The sequence below is a fragment of the Trichomycterus rosablanca genome, chromosome 4, assembly GCF_030014385.1.
Source record: "Trichomycterus rosablanca isolate fTriRos1 chromosome 4, fTriRos1.hap1, whole genome shotgun sequence".
NCBI classification, from domain to species: Eukaryota; Metazoa; Chordata; class Actinopteri; order Siluriformes; family Trichomycteridae; genus Trichomycterus; species Trichomycterus rosablanca.
In genome coordinates this window covers 50,882,370-50,904,593 of record NC_085991.1, presented here as the reverse complement: position 1 = coordinate 50,904,593, position 22,224 = coordinate 50,882,370, and the positions used below count along the sequence as shown (strand labels likewise).

Below are 22,224 nucleotides of genomic sequence, written 5' to 3'. Positions count from 1 at the left end.
ATGCGTGCCGTAATCAGATCTAAAGGCGGTCCAACTAAATGTTACAGTGAGTGACCTTTTTTTTTGGCCAGGCAGTGTATGTGATGCTTCAATGTTTTGCCACTGTGTCCAGAGTGTATTGAGTTCATGGCTGGATTACTGACCGGGCCAGCGCCCAGGGGCCCTTGAGGTCAGGGGGGGGGGGGGGGGGCCCTAGCCATGCTTTTGGGGCCTAGCCATGCTTTTGGGCCCCTTATGAAAATGGATGAGGCGTTGTGGCACTGCTCTGACTTCGACTTCTGGCTATTAGGGGTCCTAGGAAAGAGGGGGGCATATTTTTAGAGAGCCCTGGTTATGAGAGCCCCTACCAGGGGGCCCTAGAGAAGAGCAGGGCATACCATTAGAGGGCCCTTGATCACGAGGGCCCCTGCTATGGGGCCCTTGACTTCCATAGAAGTCGTTTACCATGGCTCCTTGACTTTCTAGGGACCTACAAATTGCCAGGCAAGCTACCATATTTCATAACAGACGTTTTGTTGCAAATATGCGATTCAGGCCCTTACTTAATGTTTCTGAATTTTTATTGTTTCAAAATTATTATGTTGAATTTCTCTTAAGCGCAGAGACACAAATTAATTTAGCAATTTTGCAATTATTTAAATTTAAGACAAGCAATTTAAAGCAGTTTGAATGCATACACACACTTAACTGAGCTATTTGATGTTCTTTTCATGCCTGACAATATGTCCAGCAGTGAGCTCACTTTAAAGGCTAACTCACTCGCTGCAGCATATCCTTCAGATCTGAACATGAGCCTGGCAGATGAATTGATACAATACAAATCATTCATAACAGAAAAAGAAAAATGTCCTAGTAAAATGCTCAAACTCTTTGCCCAGGGGCCCGGACTATCCTTAATCCGTCCTTGATTGAGTTCAGTGTTTCTGCGTGGCTTTGGACGCACCGCAACCCTGATAAGAAATGAGTCCTTTCTAAAAATGAATAAATGATTTTTTTTTTACTAAGATGTGAAGATCTTAGTAAAAAAAGAAGATAGTTCGCTTCTTATGTAACATGTATATGAAGCGTATAACGTAGCAGCTCAAGTCGCGCATGCGCACATGTACCACATTGCAACGTCGCTGGCTGTTCTGTACCGGGTGTGATTGCGCGACCTTGCAGCGATGCTTCAGAACCGAAACCTGAGACGAAGGTGAACAGATTTACTTTCTCTCCTGCTCTGAGTTATGATTAAGATCTGTAATAAACTGTGAGTTGTGTGTGTGAGTGAGATTGTGAGGTTTAGAGGAAACACGGGCTGCTGTTAGACTGGAACATGTGCATGTAAACACAGGAGCTCAGAGCTCATCATCATCATCATCATCATCATCATCAGATCGGTTGTTTTAAGGTTTTGTGCAGGAGGATCAGGACCCTGTTTCTAAATTAATGATGATTATAATCACACTGAGGGGAATTACGACTTTACACTCTGAGTTACATGTAAAATAGTAATAAATCCAAAACACACACAGTCTCATGCAACAGTTTGGAGACTTCTGGTCAGATGTAATGTTGTTTGGTGAGGGTAAACAAGGTAACATCACAATTCATGTTTTCTTATTGTCCATTTTATCAGCTCCACTTACCACTTTGTAGTTCTACAATTACTGACTGTAGTCCATCTGTTTCTCTGCATGCTTTGTTAGCCCCCTTTCATGCTGTTCTTCAATGGTCAGGACCACCACAGAGCAGGTATTATTTAGGTGGTGGATCATTCTCAGCACTGCAGTGACACTGACATGGTGGTGGTGTGTTAGTGTGAGGATCAGACACAGCAGTGCTGCTCACTGTCACTGCTGGACTGAGAATCGTCCACCAACCAAAAACATCCAGCCAACAGCGCCCCGTGGGCAGCGTCCTGTGACATTTACATTTTCAGCATACGCTTTTATCCAAAGCGACTTACACAATGAGCAATTGAGGGTTAAGGAACCCAACAGTGGCAACTTGGTGGTGGCGGGGCTTGAACCGGCAACCTTCTGTTTACTAGTCCAGTACCTTAACCACTGAGCTATCACTGGCCACCGATGAAGGTCTAGAAGATGACCGACTCAAACAGCAGCAATAGATGAGCGATCGTCTCTGACTTTACATCTACAAGGTGGACCGACTAGGTAGGAGTGTCTAATAGAGTGGACAGTGAGTGGACACGGTATTTAAAAACTCCAGCAGCGCTGCTGTGTCTGATCCACTCATACTAGCACAACACACACTAACACACCACCACCATGTCAGTGTCACTGCAGTGCTGAGAATCATCCACCACCTAAATAATACCTGCTCTGTGGTGGTCCTGTGGGGGTCCTGACCATTGAAGAACAGCATGAAAGGGGGTAACAAAACATGCAGAGAAACAGATGGACTACAGTCAGTAATTGTAGAACCACAAAGTGCTTCTATATGGTAAGTAGAGCTGATAAAATGGACAGTGAGTGTAGAAACAAGGAGGTGGTTTTAATGTGAAAGAGTCTATGTGTGAACTGGGAAAGGCTTTAGCAAAACGTGACAGTTTGTAAAAGCTCATAACCTGGGAGCATTTGTTTTTGACATGTTTGTTTTTGTGGATTTGCAACTGTACCTTAAAATGTTAAAAAGTCAAATGAATAATGTTTTTTTATGTTTATTTATTCTTATTTAAAAGGTGCTGCCTGATGAAGGAAACACATCATCCAAAAACAGTTCTCTAAAGGAAGAGGAACTGAATCGAGAAGGTGAGAAACATCTGTACAGCACTTACTGATATTCAGACCATTCTGTTCTAATGCACACGTCAGCAAGTCAATACGGTGGCTCGGTGGGTAGGACTGTCGTCTCACAGCAAGAAGGTCCTGGGATCGATTCCCAGGTGGAGCGGCCCGGGTCCTTTCTGTGTGGAGTTTGCATGTTCTCCCGGTGTCTGCGTCGGCTTCCTCCCACAGTCCAAACACGTGCAAGTGAGGAGAATTGGAGATACAAAATTGTCCGTGACTGTGTTTGACAGAAAAAAAACAACTGATGAATCTTGTGTAACTAGTAGGGCTGCCGCGATTGGTCGACCTAGTTGATGTGTGAATATTTTAAGTCGATGCATCGATTATAAATGATCCTTTTTCATTTCTACAACGTTTCCGTTCATATAAGCGTTCATATGATTCCCTGCTGCGTACATGACCTGAGTCGTATTTGGTCCAGTCACTGGTTGGCGGCATTAGTCGCATTGGCAGCAGTCAGAGACCGATTGTAGAGCTTTCAAATTAAAGCTCAAAGTTTTCCAAGACCCAAATCATCAGAAGTTTGGTGATACTTAAAACTGGCACAAAACTAATAGGTGGTTTGTACACTGTGTAAAGCTTTATTGGTACCACAGCATCACTTGCGCCATGTTGCACGTCTATATTGTTTCATTAAGCTTCTTAATCGCGGAGATCTTGGAATACCGTATTTCTTAGCGAGTTCAGTTAGAGCGCCGCGCACTTTGCTGTGTTGGGCTCGCAACTTTTGTAGTTGCCGCGGCGCTCAAAGCGCAAAAAGCTTCTCATGTGAATGCGCCCGAATACTAAGTAAGTGTTGAGTGAATGTGGAGGTTAGGATCGGGGCTCATTCTGTCGTTACTGTACGTTGGACTTAATGAGACGTGGCTACATCTAACTATTTTATTTCTGCTATAAGTTTAAGCACTTTGCTTTGTGTCCGGAACGCCATAAACACGTGCTGCACTCTGTTCAATATGGAGCACTTGAGAATGTGATAATATGAACATAAACCCTGTTTACATTTAGTTCTGTGTTATATTATTATGCCGTACAGTTTGTTGTTAAAATAAAAGAAGCTTAAATGAGATTCTGAATTACATTTCTTTGAGGAAATTAATCGTTTAGATGAATCGACTAATCAATAAAATAGTCGTTAGTGACAGCCCTAGTAACCAGTAACTACCTGTCCTGTCATGAGTGTGTAAAACTTGCCTTTAAAATCCTAATAAATAAATAAACATAACGGACAGGATGCCAATCCTTGGTTTCGCCCACCCTCGTTCAGACACAGGCGATCATGCCTGTAAGTAGATGCCTGCTTGGCCAGTAGCACTGCTGGGGATTTGAACCCTGGCTCCCAGCTGCTCCACCTGAGCCCCCATATCTCTGCACCTCCTAATGACTAGTCTGCTTCGGCCTTACCCCATCCTTAGATGGTAGCCAATCCTGTCCTTGCAGGCGCACGATTGCTCGATAGCTGCTGAGACTCGAACCCGTCCGAGCACCCGTATCTGTGCTCTTTTTTGCCCAGACCGATTCTGCTCCTGAGTGCCAGTACTGGTGCTGATCCAGTATTGCAGTCGGTATCAATGCAATCCTATTAAAATCCTTGGTGAAACTTTTCCTGTGCTGTAATTAATGGTTTATTAATGATTTATTTTACAGGTGCCAAGATCAGTGAAGCCTCAGACGAATCCAACCTACTGAAGTAAGTCCTGAGTTCTATGGTTGTCCTGTTTTAAAATGTCCAAATCACCAGTCCAGGCAGCTGAGACCAGCGTTGTGTCTGGACCATTACTGATTTATTCTTTTATGCCCTGATATAAGGTTGTTGACTGGTCACCGCTAGATGTGGCAGCTCTGAGGCAACTAGGTGTTCACTAGGGCAGGGCTTTTCAACCTTTTTGGACATGTGCCCCCCTCTGTGTGTTGACCCCCCCATTCCCCCACTCGAACTTGCACTCAAATAACATAATTAACATTGTGCACATCACACATACGATGCAATTTTGCTGATTGAAATATTTACTTTAAAAAGATAATACAGTCCGATCCCATCTGAGCCGATTCTATTAGCACGTTACATAAATTCGTGGTTCACTTTGGTAATTCGTGAGCGGTTCTTGCTTTTGATGTAGATGAGAGCAGAAAACGTTACAGAGCCAAGCAGAGACAAAAGTTAATTATTAAGTTGGTTAGTTCAGGATCATCTGCTCTGACTGACAGAAAACTTTTAGCTCCACAGGCAGAACGAGTCTGACTCGGTTACCTCTCTGTGGTAATAGCAGTGTAATTAAGCTTGAGCTTTTTAAGGTCACACAGAATGTTCCAGTATCTGGTGTTTATTTAAAACCACACGATTTTATTAATAACAGTAAAAACGGAGAGATGACTGAGAAAAGAAACTTACGATTCAGTTCAAATGAATTGACTCCTGACTCACTTATAGCGACACTATGAACAGAGCATCTCCTACACCTCTCTCTTTTTTTTTTTTATTTTTTTTTTTATTTATACCCCTTTTTCTCCCCTTTTAGTGCATCCAATTGTTCAATTAGCATCGTGCTTCCTCTCTGTCTATGCCGAACCCTGCCCTGACGGAGGTGATCGAAGCTAACCCGTATCCCCTCCGAAACACGAGCAGCAGCCAGATGCATCTTTGCCACCCACACATCGACGAGTTTGGCGCCACCTAGCGTTGCATGCGGAGAGACACACCCTAAGGGCACCCCCTCCCATCCCCGTGCAAGCGCCTCCAATCAGCCGGCAGAGAACGCAATCGCATTCTGACAGAGAGAGACCCACATCCGGTTCTTTGTCCCACCCCCCACATGAGCAACCGGCCAATCGTTGCTCATATAGCCACTCGGCTTCGAACCGGTAAAGCAAGGCTGGATTCGATACCAGCCCTGGTTGCAGCGCGTTTCTTTTTACCGCTGCGCCACCTGAGCGGCTCCTACACCTCTCTTAAAAAAAACACACACGTACTGTAACAGCAGTCATTGTTTTTGTCACTTATCTTCACTGTTAATCCTATTTTTAAGGTTTTTTCAGATAACATTAAACGTGCGTTTGTGCACGATCAGCAAGACTGATCAAATATGTCTCCTGTGGGTAAAAAAATGCTTTAGTTTTAGAAATAAATTTTTTTCCGTAACGTCACGCCCCCTGGACAGGCACTCGCGCCCCACAGGTTGAAAACCTGCACTAGGGGTTCGAAACTTGGCTCTTGATCACTATGTGTGAACTGCTCAACGGCTCGATCCAAGAGGCTCACCGAGTGCTCACAGACTCAAGAAAAATATCTAGCATGTTAAATATCTGGTGTTGCGATCAGGTTGTGATTGTTATGAACACAAAATACAGAAGGGAAACCCTGGAGGAGGAGTAAATATGTGGAACAGGGGAATGATATAGTTTATATCAGAATACATGGACACACACAGGCTTTACAGTATGTGTGGCTTCCGCACCAAACCATAATACCAACGCTTCATTGTAAAAAATATTCATTCGACTTCCAACTCTCTCCGCTGGTCACGTAGCCAGATCGACTCCTTCACACAGATTCATTTCTTTTTCCTACTTGCTTTGACGCTGCATATCAGCGCTCAAACAGCTTTGAATTAAAGCATTTCATGACTCTATGCACCCTGTGGGAAAGGGCATCGACATAATGGAAGAGATCAAACTAAGCCGGCACAATGCCCATACAGCGTTTGTACTATAATTCCCTTTATTTGCCTCCAGTTTGTAGGTACAATAATATCTTCATAGACACTCAACACCCTTGTTCCACCATGATTTCAGGAGTGGTGAGGTGCTGATGAACACACAGTGTCTGCTGGAGCTCTTCAGATTTTGCTCTGCGTGTCTGATCGAGTGTAGCGTTAGCGTTGACGGACACGAGAGGCTGTTTTCGGTCACCCAGGACTGCCAGAGCTGCGGATTCCACCGGGAGTGGAAGAGCCAACCCACCTCGGCAGGCGATCCTGTCAGAACTGTCCGTGATGAGGCTGAAAAAGCAGTGGAGCCTGGGGTCAAGGACAGGAACAAGGTGTGTATCTGTTTTGTTTTTGTAGCCTATATTAGAAATGCCTGGTCATGCATGGAATTACCTAGTTATCCAGTAGTAGCAGCATAATGCATGAACTCATTTAGAAATGGGACAAAAGGTGTTGGTAATGTCCTCGTCAAGCGTAAAATGGGTTGTTGAGGTGCATGTGCTGGAACATCAGAGTACCACCTTGAGCTCCAATCATTTGAGGGACGTTCATGAGGCTCAAATTGTTATGGCCAGACCACCGGGTTGAATTATCTCCAAAACAGCACCGGGTGCTACAGGCAGCTAAAGGTACGAAAAGGGACGAACCGTGAACCTCTGACAGGTTGTTGATGCCGCCTGGCATGTAGGCTGTGGAGTCTGGTACAGACCAGTAGAAGATCTACTGTGGCTCAAACTGCAGATCATTTTAATCCTGGTGAACCCCCTCTGTGTGGGGCTGCATAGTTGCCCATCCTGACTCCTGTCCACCATCAAAAGTGACAGCAATTGGCTAGCTGGCATCAGAACTGTGCCTAATGAGAGTAATAAGAATATTGTTTACCTATGGAAGAAATGGAACCAGGATGCACGCAACGAGTAAATGTTCCAGCCAGCTTCCGACGTAGTGATAAAGCGTCGCTCCCTACTCCCTACACAGTCTGAAGTTCACTTCATTTAAACATTTTTGTTACCTTTGGATTGGACTCTCACTTAAAAAGAGCTTCTGATTGTAATTGTTAGTAAGAAATGCTGTTATTTGCATTTATTCAGTTTGCGTCACACAGATGACGTGGTAATGAAACGCTCGATCGGCTTTCTAACGACTTCCTGTTTTACTTCACGACCGGGAAAAGTTTGGAGGTTTTTAATTATAAGCACATTTACAAAATAACGGATTCTATTCCTAATGGGACGCACGCTTATAAATGTAATAGCATCTGGAAGAACAGAAGCTCAGGTAAGCAGCGGTTATGATTGTTTTTGCCGTGTTTGGGATTTTGGCCGCTGTGCCGTGATTTATCGAGCGCTTTTGTTCTGTAATGAAAACAAAACGTATCAGTTGAAGCTTTTAACTGTTACAGAAATTACATTAATTTACACAATGAGGAGGAAAGTAAAGGCACGAAGTAAAACGGCTAAATACACTCGCTAATCTGTTGTTGTTTTTATCTGAACTTACAGATTTTTTGTTTATTTCTGCACTACATTTCCAATATATGTTTTGTGTTTATTATATTGACCTGTTCCAAGGCCAGGAGGATAGTGAAGGACCACAGACATCCCAGTTATGGACTCTTTTATCTGTTGTGGTCAGGGAAGCCATTTTGCACCTTTAAGGGTAAGACAGAGAGGATGAGGAGGAGCATCTGCTTTCTTTGCTGTTTTAGCTGTAAAATCTGGAAAGATAAAAAGTTTAATATTACCAACTGTAACAGGCTGTTGTTGTCTGGTCTTCTTAAGGATATCAACACAATCTTCATCATTGTGAAGCCTCACTATTATGGGACGCGGTGATTCACCAGGCCTCGGTTTAGGTGACACAGAACGGTGAGCTCTATTCACCAGTGGGCTTTTATCCAGTGCGAATGCCTCCTTGAGGAGCTTGGACATTGCAGCGGTGGACAGTGAAATGGATTCGAAGTTCCGGGAGTCTCCCGCATATACATAGCGGCTCCCTGATGCCCACAAGTCAGATAAAATCTCCCGGAATCTAGAACGAGCGGCCAAGAGCGACACACACACACACACACACGCAGGCGACACAGACTTTATTCCCCGATCGCGTATTAAATCCGTTATCTGATATACAATCTAGCGCACTGTGTAGGGAACATAAATCAAGTGTATAATTTACTGTCTAGTGCACTATGTAGGGAACATAACTAATTATGTAATACACTATCTAGTGCACTATGTAGGGAACATAAATCCGTGATCTGATATACAATCTAGCGCACTGTGTAGGGAACTTAAACCAGTTGTCTAATTCACTATCTAGTGCACTACGTAGGGAACATAAATTGATATCTTAAATACTATCTAGTGCACTTACTATGTAGGCAACATAAATCCGTTATCTTATGTACAATTTAGTGCACTATGTAGGGAACCTAAATCCGTTAACTAATACACTACCTAAAGCATTATGTAAGAAACATAAGTCTATTATCTAGTACACTATCTAGTGCACCAAGTAAGGAACATAAATTATTTTATAATATACAATCTAGTGCACTATGTAGGGAACATAAATCTATTAGCTAGTACACTATCTAGTGCACTATGTAGTACACATTAATGTGTTTGTGACACGAACAGTTAGCTAAGTAGCTCAGTTAGCAGCTCCTAAAAGTTCTGTTATCACCCATATCCCTCCCTGAAATGAGTTTTTGCAACTTGGGATGTCTGTAGTAGTGAACTCGGCTGCAAAGTCAAGTGACAATTCAACCTTCATATCGTGGAGCTCCGTTCCTAATTTAGCATGGTGGTCCTTCAAAATTGTTTGCAGTCTAATGAGGCAGCCGCTGAAGCACACGACTCTGCTGTAGGTGAAGCGGCACCTGCAGGGGAGGATGCAGCTTGTGCAACAGGCCGGATGAGCGATTGCGTCGAATTTGACATTTTATTCGGGTTTGGAGGCATCGCGGAGTCCGTAATAAATGTAACTTAGTAAATAAAATGAAATACAAAACAAATATATGACTGGAAAAAAATAAAGGTGCATTAAAGCATTGAAATGCAACTTATCTCCGCGGAGACCACCGAAAGCACGTCTGCTCCATGCCGAGTCAAAACCGGAAGTCCCTGCAGCATCTGCTTCCTTTCTTCTTCTTCAAGATTAAAAAAAGCATTTCACTGCTAGATTTACCATGTATGACCTGTATGTGACAAATAGAATTTGATTTGATGTATAGAAGTTAAAGAATCTGCTGGTAATGTCCTGGTAGCAGATACCTCAGTACACATTTAGATGTCTTGTGGAGTCCATGTGTCAGTGGGTCAGAGCTCTCATGATGAAACGTTAAGTGAGTGGTTAGAATGTTATGGCCGATCTAAAAGCTGAAATTAGTTATCAAACCAATCATCTGTTTTTTTTTATTTCTTAATTAACAGACACAGTCTGAAAACAAAGACACACCAGCCAACAATCGTCCTCCAACTGAAGAGGAACCAACTTCTCAGCGGCCTACAGGTGAGAAACGTTTCTACAGTAATCAGTGTCTGATAGGGATGTAACGATGCACCACGATATTCACTTTAAACAGCAGAGGGCGCTGGCGCTATTCACCTCGCCTGGTTGACGGCACTTCACAAAGTTGCCAGGTTTGGAATTTTCCAGGCAAATGTATTTATGTGAGGATATTTTCTTTCTTTGTATTATTCATTTATTTATATAATGTTGGATTTGTTTTAAAATTTCATTTCAGTTTATTACACAATAAGCATTATTTGGCTTAGTTTGTACCTACCTCAGAAATAAAAGGGCATTCATTATTTAGACATATAAAAGATAAGCACAAATACAGTTTTTTATTTTATTTTTTATCTTTTTATTAGGTTTATAAGGTGATACAACAGTAATAGAAAAAAAAGGTTCAAGAGACAGATCTAGGGACGAAAAAGAAACCATACATAGAGAAATTATATTACATACATACAGTATGTCTGCATATTCACCAAACTTTCAACCCCCCATCCCCACCCCACTTTTGACACTATGATCCACCCACCCCTTCCCATTTATTTCCTTCCCCTTTACCCCCCTACCCTTTACCTACCCCCCCCACCACCACCCCCACCCCACCAGGCCTGGAATTAGGCATGGTCACATTGAGTGGTGTAATAAAATAAGTAGTTAAAAAATAAATAATTAATTAGATAATAAAAAATTAAAAAAGAAAATAAGTAAAACAAAAAAATTATAAATAAATAAAAAATTATAAATAAGTCTGGGCCAGTGATAGCTCAGTGGTAAAGGTACTGGACTAGTAAACAGAAGGTTGCTGGTTCAAGCCCCGCCACCACCAAGTTGCCACTGTTGGGTCCCTGAGCGAGGCCCTTAACCTTCAATTGCTCATCGTGTTCCGCTCATTGTGTAAGTCGCTTTGGATAAAAGCGTCTGCTAAATGCTGAAAATGTAAATGTAAATAAGTAAATAACCCCTCTCTATTCTCTATCCAGACTCCCTATTCCTTACACTTAATTTGTCAATTTTTTCCTCAATAAAAATGAGAATGGGACCCCACGTTTTATAAAAAAGGTCCAAGGACCCTTTCAAGGAAAATCTTAGCTTCTTAAGCTTTACACAATTTAGAAGTTCCTGAACCCATCTATCAAACGTTGGGGGCGAGGCGTGTTTCCACTTAAGTAGTATTATGCGTCTTGCCAACAATGTAGAAAAAGCAATGACTCTCTGTTTAGTGATCGACATAAATACTTCATAGGGAATATCAAACAAAACGGTTACAGGGTTGGGGTCCAGTATTTTATTTTAGAGAAATAATAAAAGGAAACTTTCTCATAATTTGTCTTTGGGGAAAAAATCGTAGCGTGAACCCAGTATCGTGAATCGTATCGCATCATGGGTAGAGTGTATCGTTACATCCCTAGTGTCTGATCGTCTGATAAACTTAAAAACCCAGGATCACAGGACCGCCAGATGTGTAAGGCCCTACCTAATTCACGGCTGTGAAAATCATGTCGCGGGCCGTGAGATGAGCCGTTTCCTGTGTATTCATTTGCACTATGATGCGGTTCTAGCAGTCCTACGGCAATTCAGTTAGTAATCGCTTAGTCAGAATGTCCAAGATGTTGAAGTGTAATGCAGCCAAAAACACGACTCTGTGGATGCAGAGGGGCGGGGGGTGTCAAAACATAGTCGGGGATTGTCATATTTGAAGCCTTGCACCTTCACTGAATGTTTTAGGTTTACATTCATTTATTAAGGTCGCTGTGCTGTGTATTGTAGCTTCTGTTTATTCTGTCATTCAATTTATGACTAATTTAATGAAATTTGGCTCTTTAGGACCCTAGTCATAAAACATACACAGATCTGGCATAACATTATGACCACTCTTCTAGTATTGTGTTGGTCCCCCTTTTGCTGCCTGCAACTGTGATGCTCTGTGTATTCTGACATCTGCAGTTTGAGCTACAGTAGCTCGTCTGTTGGATCGGACCACACGGGCCAGCCTTCACTCCCCACGTGCATCAATGAGCCTTGGCCGCCCATGACCCTGTCGCCGGTTTACCACTGTTCATTCCTTGGACCACTTTTGATAGATACTGACCACTGCAGACCGGGAACACCCCACAAGAGCTGCAGTTTTGGAGATGCTCTGACCCAGTCGTCTAGCCATCACAATTTGGCCCTCGTCAAACTCTCTCAGATCCTCACGCTCGCCCATTTTTCCTGCTTCTAACATCAACTCTGAGGATAAAATGTTCACTTGCTGCCTAATATATCCCCCCCCCCACTAACAGGTGCCGTGATGAAGAGATGATCAGTGTTATTCACTTCACCTGACCGTGGTCGTAATGTTATGCCTGGTCGGTCCACCAGAGCTGGATTTCGAATACGTCGTATCGAGTCTCAGCTCTGCCATCCGGCTGGGCTGGGCGGCCACATGATCAACGATGACTGGTGTTCAGGGTGGAATGAGCCGGACCAGGGAGAGATTTATTGTTAAGTTATTTATTTGGACTGAAGTGAGATCTTCTTTTACAGGTGACAAGATCGCTGGAGCCTCACGAGAATCCAGTGTACTGAAGTAAGTTATAAACGGTCAAATAAAATCAATGTTTTTTTTATTTTTTATTTAGCTTTACAGCATTTAGGGGCTGCTGTAACCCAGAAGTGCTTTTATACATTTCCTGTACAAATAAAACGGTCTAAGATTACAATTCAGTTAAAATTCTGATGAAAGGCATTGTGGGTAATGACAAAAAAGAGTTCAATTGCTTAAAAACAATAGCCGGCTATCCTGAACTTCTGAGAGGTTTCTTATGTTTCTGAGTGGTGCATACTGAAAGACTTTTCCAGGGCTGACGTCAGGGCAGTGACGTCCACCAGAGTGTCGGAGCGAGGAAAAGACGGGACCTGTTTAGTATCATCAGCAAAGACAGTGTAATGACTTTAAGAGAGCGGCTGTAGAGGAGATAGAACGCAGGCGTTCATCACTGCGTCGTCTGATTGTTGTTTTCAGGAGCAGTCAATTGCTGGTGAACACACAGTGTCTGCTGGAGCTCTTCACGTCCTGCTCCGTGTGTCTGATCGAGTGTTCCGTTAACATCGAGGGACACAAGAGGCTGTTCTCGGTCACCCAGGCCTGCCAGAGCTGCGGATACCACCGAGAGTGGAGGAGCCAACCCACCTCGGCAGACGAGCTCATGGAGGCCACGCGTAACAGGAACCACGATGCAAAGCACAGAGGCGCGGCTTCATACGCCAAGGTGAAGAATGCAGTGCGGACTGGGCTCAAGGGCAGCAACAGGGTATGTGTTTCATCAGTATGATATGACATCCACTTAACGGCCACTTTATTAGAAACACCTGCTGAAACGTGTCGTTATTCAGTCAGTCAACCAGTCAGCTGAGTTAACATTATTGTAATGGGTAGTTTCAAATGATTAAATCACTAAAATAAGTCATATTGCCCAAATAAATCAGTTATGTACACTGATCAGCCATAACATTAAAACCACCTTGTTTCTACACTCACAGTCCTACACATCTCTCCTATCTCAGCTTTTTTGGAATGTGTTGCAGGCAATAAATTAGGAATTAATGTAAAGCATTACACATCTGTTCTTTAAATATCTGTTAAATGTGTTCTTTAGTGTCATATCTTTCTGGAATTGGGATTGTATGTATACACACCGGTTTGATTTGAAATATTTTAATAGAACCCACAACACACTTCATAAAGGAACTCAGTTTAGCAATGTTCTGTTCTAGCGTCCAAGCTTGTAACTGTACACGTGATGGTGTTCACATACTGTGGTGGAATGCTCTGTTTACTCCCGGTGTCCTCATTAACGATTTTCTGAACCCCGCAGGTCCCTGTTGTGACTCGGATCAGCCCTTTAGTTCGCCGGGGTAAAGGGAAAACTCCTAAGCCGATCAAACTTGCTGGGCCGAGTGCAAACACAGACGTGCAGGAACCAGTGGAGAAGAAGCAAAGAAGAAACAGCAGGCCGAAAAGACAAGAGGGGTCAGTTTTGGATAAAAAAGTCAAAAAGCCTGTCTCCGTGGATGAAGATCTTTTTACAGCTTTAAAAAACCATGTAGAACTTAAACTTGTGGTGTGGTGCACGAAATGCAACACCGATGCCTCCATCTCCTGTCTCAAGCATCGACATAAGAAAGTGTTCGGCTGCGCCCAGTGCGGTGACGCCCAGAAGCAAGGTTTAGAAAAACTAACAGTTCACTACGATGACTTTGCCAACTTTCATAGTCATGCTGAAACTGAGCATGGAGCCAAACCGATCCATAAACTGTGCCACAAATGCTCCAAGTTCGTCCTCTCAGATCCCGAATCTAGAGGTCTGAAGGAGCATAAATGTGAACCCCAAACTCAGCATGTCTGTCCGGAGTGTGGAAAAAGATTCCTCACCGAGTCTGGCTTGAAGTCGCACTACAGTAAATGTCACAATGCTGTGGAACAGCCGTGTAAGTACTGTATGACTGTGTTCAGCGATAGACCATCAAAACTGAAACACGAGAAAACTCATTTGAAGGAAGAGAAACCGTACAGCTGCCCGAAATGCGAGGAGAAATTCGAAAACAGGAGGAAACGCAAAAGCCACCTCAGATCTCATGAGATTCGCGTGAAGCACAAGTGTGAAATCTGTCGGAAATCTTTCATGACCATAATCGGTATGATGAAGCATAAAGCCATGCATGTTGGAGAAGATCTCTCGAAGTATCAGGTACGTCATCTTCCCTTCAGTCAGTATAAAAAAGAAACATTAATTTTATTCACTCGTTTGATTGACTCATATTGTTACACGTACAGTCAAATGTTTACACTTATGAAGGACACATATGTCATAATGATGTTGGAACTTCTCAAACACATCACATGATATCGACTAAAGAAGCTTCAGTGGGTTAAACCAGTGGTCCCCAACCACCAGGGCCGCACAGAAAGAATGAATAATTAGAGAACGCCGGAAAAGCAGTTTTAACCGCTTCTATTTGGGGTGTTATTGTCTTATTGTCACTCCTGGGTGGAAGCAGCGTCTCGTTGCAGCCAAAAAAGCTGATTTTACACCGTTTGTGAGCGATATTTTTCAATCCTCCCGCCCCCGCCGGTCCGTGAAATTATATCTTATATGAAACCGGTCCGTGGTGCAAAAAAGGTTGGGAAACGCTGGGTTAAATCACTTCATTCGGGGCGGCACGGTGGCTCAGTGGGTAGCACTGTCGCCTCACAGCAAGAAGGTCCTGGGTTCGATTCCCAGCTGTTCTCCCCGTGTCTGTGTGGGTTTACTCCGGGTGCTCCGGTTTCCTCCCACCGTCCAAAGACGTGCAAGTGAGGTGAATTGGAGATACAAAATTGTCCATGAATGTGTTGGATATTAAAACTTGTGAACTGATAAATCTTGAACCTTGACGTAACTACTGTTTCTGTCATGAATGTAACCAAAATGTGTAACATAGGACGTTAAAATCCTAATAAATAAATAAAATCAATAAAGCACTACATTCAGAAACCCCTGCAACTTCATTGCATAAGTGTCATGCAAAACATGTTACTACTTAGCTTTTATCTCAGGATAATCTAGCCCAGTGTTTCCCAGCCTTTTTTGCACTATGGAACGGTTTCATATAAGATATAATTTCATGGACCGGCGGGGACGGGAGGATTTGATAATATTGCTCACAAACTGTGTAAAATCAGCTGCAACGCTTTTTTGGCTGCAACGAAACGCTGCTCCCACCTAGGGGTGACGATAAGAAGCAGTGAAAACTGCTTTTCTAGCGATCTCTAATTATTCATTCTTTCTGTGCGGCCCGGTAATAAATGACCCACGGACCGGTACCGGTCCACTGCCCGGTGGTTAGGGGTTTTTGATCTGTCTGCCCTGGATTCTGTAAAGTTGCTTTAAGACGATGTCTATTGTAAAAAGTGCTATACAAATACATTTGACTTGACTTGACATAATCCCGCTCTTACTGTCTTAACGCACAAGACACGTCATGATTGATGGGTATAATTTACTGTCCTAAAATAGTTCCACAATTACTGACTGTAGTCCATATGTTTCTCTGCATACTTTTTACCTCCTTTCACCCTGTTCTTCAATGGTCAGGACCACCACAGAGCAGGTATTATTTTGGTGGTGGATCATTCTCAGCACTGCAGTGACACTGACATGGTGGTGGTGTGTTAGTGTGTGTTGTGCTGGTATGAGTGGATCAGACACAGCAGCGCTGCTGGAGTTTTTAAACACCGTGTCCACTCACTGTCCACTCTATTAGACACTCCTACCTAGTTGGTCCACCTTGTAGATGTAAAGTCAGAGACGATCGCTCATCTACTGCTGCTGTTTGAGTCAGTCATCTTCTAGACCTTCATCAGTGGTCACAGGACTCTGCCCACGGGGCGCTGTTGGCTGGATATTTTTGGTTGGTGGACTATTCTCAGTCCAGCAGTGACAGTGAGGTGTTTAAAAACTCCAGCAGCGCTGCTGTGTCTGATCCACTCGGACCAGCACAACACACACTAACACACCACCACCATGTCAGTGTCACTGCTGTGCTGAGAATCATCCACCACCCAAATAATTGAAGAACATTGAACAACAGAGTAAAAGCAGGTTTAAAAAGTATGTAGAAAAACAGATGGACTACAGTCAGTAATTGTAGAACTACTAAGTGCTTCTATATGGTAAGTGGAGCTGATAAAATGGACAGTGAGTGTAGAAATATGTGTGTATATGACTGTATATTTGGTGGAATGTGTTTATCCATCATGATGTCGTTCATCACCCCTGATCTCTATGTTTTGCTCTTAGGCGAAGCCTCGTATAAAGAGCAAAGAGATTCCGATCGATATGAAACAGACGGTGGTGGATTTGAGAAGCCAGAAGAAGTCCATCAGAGAGATAGCCAAAGCTACAGACATGTCGAGGTCAACGGTTGCCAGCATCATCAGGAAGCAGATTCAGACTGGAGACGTGATGAACAGGAAACGATCCGGACGACCAAAGAAGACCACGCCGGAGGACGACCAGATCATCATGTCCATAATGACGAAGAACCCTCGATCGTCGATCCGACAGATCAGGCTGGAGCTCATGGGGGTGGGCAGGGAGGTGTCGACCACCACCATCCGCCGAAAACTGCACTCGCTGAACCATTCGATAGAAAGTGCTTATCTGGACAACATGGGCATGGGGAAGTAGCTCAGATCTCTAGCAGATGTTTTGCTAAATGCATAATCACACAATAGTTTACCTTCTAATGCAAACTGGGATTAATGTATCATTCAGTAAACAGCTGGAATCAAGAGATCCACCTCAGTTGGGTACATTGACCAGCGGCGGATGAGGGACTTGGGTGGACGTGTAGAGGTGCTGCTTATTTTCATTTCATTAGTAAGATTTTATTTTTTTTTCATTTCGTCTCCATCAGCCGCTCCATTCTAGTCAGGGCCGTGGCTGGAAACACTGGGCGCAAGGTGGGAACACCCTGTACAGGGCGATAATCGATTCCAGACATGGTCATTGATGTCTGCGTGTCTGCGTAGACGCTCATCCAGCCAATAGCCAACCACCGAGATTCGAACCCGGATCCCAGCGATGGTGGGCTAGCCTAATAACACGGCACCCCCCCCCATCCTTAAAGAGTGCTATTGATAGATTTAATGCAGCATTATTTTAAAATATATAATTTTAAGATCATATTTAAGTTGTAATAACAATCAAGTTTTAGTGTTGCGGTAAGTAATTGGACAGCTGTGTGTTCATGTGGGTGCTGGGTAAAGACGTATTCAACCATTGTTTGTTACTAAAATACTTCAAGTGCGAATATCCACTCTACATTTACACTTCATCTTTAAATACGAATAAAAAGTTATCATTTATAAACAACATTAATATGGAAAATATAACCAGACACCACAAATTTAACTTAACTTTAATTATATTTGTATTTCTAGCTTTAGTACAAAATAATAACATATATTTTATATTACATAATATATTATTATGATGGATTGATTGTGGCCCATTTCTCCAGGCAAACTGCTTCCTCTGTACTGGTGCTGACCCCGCCCCGATTGAGAAGAGCGAACTGACACACGCCCCCTCCGACACGTGTGCAGTACCCGACTGCATCTTTTCACCTGCACGAGGCGAGTTCATATGCGGATCAGCCTCGTGTACGGAGAGCCCCACCCTGATCGGCATCGTTCCTCTACTCTGTGCAGACGCCATCAATCAGCCAGCAGTTATGAGGTCCCTGTCCGGCTCCCTACCTGGATGAACAACAGCCAAACGTTGTTCATGTGGTCTCCCAGCCCAGCCGGATGGTGGAGCTGAGACTTGGCGTGTTTTACCGCCGCGCCACCTGAGCGGCCACAGTCGTTTTTGAAATGGCCCGGCGCAGTGGCTCAGTGGGTAGCACCGTCGCCTCACAGCAAGAAGGTCCTGGGTTCGATCCCCAGGTCCTTTCTGTGTCGGTGTGGGTTTCCTAAGGGAGCTCCGGTTTCCTCCCACAGTCCAAAGACGTGCACGTGAGGTGTCTGTGACTGTGTTTGATATTAAAGACATGAAGTGATGAATCTTATGTAACCATTAACTACCTGTCCTCTCATGAATGTAACCAAAGTGTAAAACATGACTTATTATGGGCTGACCAGCAAGCTCACGGTCCAGTTCCCAAATACTTTTGACCATATAGTGTATTTAGAATTGGATTAATTTTGTATGTAACCTGTACATCTGTTTGGTTATGCTACAGTGCATATGTGCGCTGGAAGTATGATAACAAATAGGGGTTGAATACGTTTCCCGCCTCACTGTTTGCACATATATGTTGCTGATGCACCCACGTTTCCATGCCAGTTGTTTTTAATTGTACTTGATCCTGTTAAAGTAAAAAAAAAAAATAGATGGAACATTTATTTACCTTGTTTTTACTATGGACACGATTAAGATCAGTTCTGTAACGAACAAGAAAACCTGCATTTCATCCTTTATGTTCACAGTTTTGTGTATTTGTTGCACGTCTTTGTAACTGTCCTAAATTATCCACATACACGATCAGCCACAACATTAAAACCACCTCTTTGTTTCTACACTCACTGTCCATCTTATCAGCTCCACTTACCACATAGAAGCACTTTGTAGTTCTACAATTACTGACTGTAGTCCATCTGCTTCTCTGCATGCGACCCCCACAGAGCAGGTATTATTTAGGTGGTGGATCAATCTCAGCACTGCAGTGACACTGACAAATGGTGGTGGTGTGTTAGTGTGTGTTGTGCTGGTATCGACACAGCGGCGCTGCTTGAGTTTTTAAACACCTCACTGTCACTGCTGGACTGAGAATAGTCCACCAACCAAAAATATCCAGCCCCTTGGGCAGCGTCCTGTGACCACTGATGAAGGTCTAGAAGATGAGCGACTCAAACAGCAGCAATAGATGAGCGATCGTCTCTGACTTTACATCTACAAGGTGGACCGACTAGGTAGGAGTGTCTAATAGAGTGGACAGTGAGTGGACACGGTGTCTGATCCACTCATACCAGCACAACACACACTAACACACCACCACCATGTCAGTGTCACTGCAGTGCTGAGAATGATCCACCACCTGAATAATACCTGCTCTGTGGGGGTCCTGACCATTGAAGAACAGGGTGAAAGCAGGCTAAAACAGTATGTAGAGAAATAGATGGACTACAGTCAGTAATTGTAGAACTACAAAGTGCTTCTATATGGTAAGTGGAGCTGATAAAATGGACAAGGAGGTGGTTTTAATGTTATGGGTGATCGGTGTATGGCAGCATGGTTACCTGATTATTTTAGTTATGGTATGACTGACGTTTGTATGATTTTATCCAGCTAAGAAGGCGCATATAGTTTTGGGTTGACGGAGCTGATAAGTATGTGGACACCTATATTATTAACTTATGTTGTTTTATCTAAATATGTTGCTAAAATCAATTAATCATATACAAAATAAAATGTCTATGAATCTGTGGCAACAGTTAGCCATAAAGAAATGGTTTGATATGTTTGACATGAAGAAACTCCAGTGGCCTGCATAGAGCCCAGCTGACCCCATGTCAAATCCTCAATTGCTTGACCTCACAAACTCTAATGCAGATGGTTTTGGAACGAGTGTACGAGTGTCCGATGAGCTCATGTTCGTGTGTCCACATACTTTTGGCCATTATGTGTATAATTGCCAAATGATGAAACCGATTTAATGAATTATAAATCTGATTTATTATATATAATCAAGTAAATTACACTTCTCTCTATTGTATGTTGTTCTTCGATGTTTTAATCCACGGGTTTTATGTGAAACACCAGCATCACCAGACTGATTCTAAATGAATTGGGACAGGATTTGAAATGCTAATGCAAATAGAAATACGTGATTTGTAAATACTTTTTTGTGCAGTACCAGCTAAAGAATTAGGGTCATGATGTTTTTTTTAGACATCCTTAATCTTAATGTTATGCATGGTGGGGAACACGGCACCAGGATGCACTACAGGAAGGAGGCGAGCCGGCGGAGGCAGTGTGATGCTTTGGGCGACGTTCTGCTGGGAAACCTCGGGTCCTGCCATCCATGTGGATGTTTACTTTGACACGTCGCACCTACCTAAGCATCGTTACAGACCATGTTCACCCTTTCATGGAGACGTTATTCCCTGATGGCTGTGGCCTCTTTCAGCACGATGATGCTCCCTGCCACAAAGCAACAATGCATCAGGAACGGTTTGAGGAGCACAACAACCAGTTTGAGGTGTTGACTCAGCCTCCAAATTCCCCAGATCTCGATCCAATCGAGCGTCTGTGGGATGTGCTGGACGAGCAAGTCCGATCCATGGAGGCCCCACCTCACAACTTACAGGAGTTAAAGGATCTGCTGCTGACATCCTGGTGCCAGATACCACAGCAAACCTTCAGGGGTCTAGAGGAGTCCATGCCTCGACGGGTCAGGGCTGTCGTGGCAGCAAAATAATATTAGGAAGGTGGTCATAATGTTACGCCGGCTACTGTGGATCATTTGTCTCAATCTTGCCTTACCCTGAACATCCACTTCTGTCATCACAACCACTTAGATGTTCTCCCTCAACCCTCTGCACATGACCAAATCATCTCGTTTTGGTTTCTTTGACTTTCTCCAAAACGTCCTACCTGTGCTGTTCCTTTAGCATCATCATATCTGCACATCTTCCAGCTCCATTTTCTGTTTTTTATTTTTTGTCAGTGCCACCACATCCAGGCTATACACCATAGCAGACCTCACTGCTGTGTTTCACTCTGGCAGATACGAGGTTATGCTCAGTTCACACTACACGATTTTTGCTCGCCGACTCGTCGCCGCTAGATTTGCCGGCTCGGAGGGAACTCACGGCTCTCGATCGCTATGTGCTAACTGCTCAACGACTCGATCCGAGCGGCTCGCAGACTGAAGCAAGATATCTAGCATGCTAAATATCTGGATACCAGTCAGGCGACTGGCAGGGGAGGATTTGTAAAACGTGGGACTGGGGCATAATATAGTTTATATCGTAATACACCGGCACACACACATTTTACAGTATTTCTGACCTTATCGTTCTCGACAAACCATAATATAATACCCACGCTGTGCTGCAAAAATATTTATTAACCTCCAACTCACTACAGAACAGAACAGACGCCCCCTGCTGGTCGTGTAGCTAAATCAACTCAGATTTATTAATTTTTCCTTTTTTGCTTTGACGCTGCATATTGGCGCACAACCAACTTCGATCGCTCGCTACTTGTTGACGTGCATTTTTGGACGTAGTGTAGTTAAACCCCTCGTCACTTCTCACGTTTGTTTTCGTGACAAAACACAGTTTGGGAGACCAGACAGGCTCGTTTGCGATTCCTCATGGTGATAGATGGTGTAGTGTGAAGCCCCCTATCGCCACACCGACTGAAAAGACTCCCGATTACAAGAGATCTCGTTGTGTGAACTGTACGGAGACCTGAAAAATTTGAAAGTCGTGTAGTGTGAACTTGGCATTGGGTAGGAAGGAGTCTCCATGGACTGTAATGTTTACAGATAGTATTGTGATTTGTAGCAACAGTAAGGAGCAGGTTGAGAGGGCAGTGGTCGTCTGTGGTTCTTCGCAGCCTGGATGGGGGTCTGCAACAATGGAGAAAGCTGCAAATTGGGAGTTGGAT

At 43.6% G+C, this 22,224-nt stretch overlaps 1 protein-coding gene across 1 annotated transcript; it reads left to right on the top strand.

Moving 5' to 3' along the window:
• The first annotated feature begins 1,100 nt into the window (after positions 1-1,100).
• LOC134311991 (zinc finger protein 43-like) lies at positions 1,101-17,504 on the top strand. Its single transcript, XM_062993639.1, has 9 exons — positions 1,101-1,139; positions 2,684-2,753; positions 4,440-4,482; positions 6,585-6,831; positions 9,934-10,012; positions 12,548-12,590; positions 13,026-13,314; positions 13,879-14,751; positions 16,843-17,504. Exons 1-9 carry the CDS (start codon positions 1,101-1,103, stop codon positions 17,230-17,232), a joined length of 2,073 nt encoding a protein of 690 aa, XP_062849709.1. The 3' UTR covers positions 17,233-17,504.
• The last annotated feature ends 4,720 nt before the right edge of the window (positions 17,505-22,224 follow it).

Coding starts and splice junctions, on each gene's coding strand:
- LOC134311991 (XM_062993639.1), top strand. CDS start 1,101: ATGTACCACATTGCAACGTCGCTGGCTGTTCTGTACCGG. Junction 13,315..13,878: donor GGCTCAAGGGCAGCAACAGG/GTATGTGTTTCA, acceptor TGAACCCCGCAG/GTCCCTGTTGTGACTCGGAT. Junction 14,752..16,842: donor AAGATCTCTCGAAGTATCAG/GTACGTCATCTT, acceptor TTTTGCTCTTAG/GCGAAGCCTCGTATAAAGAG.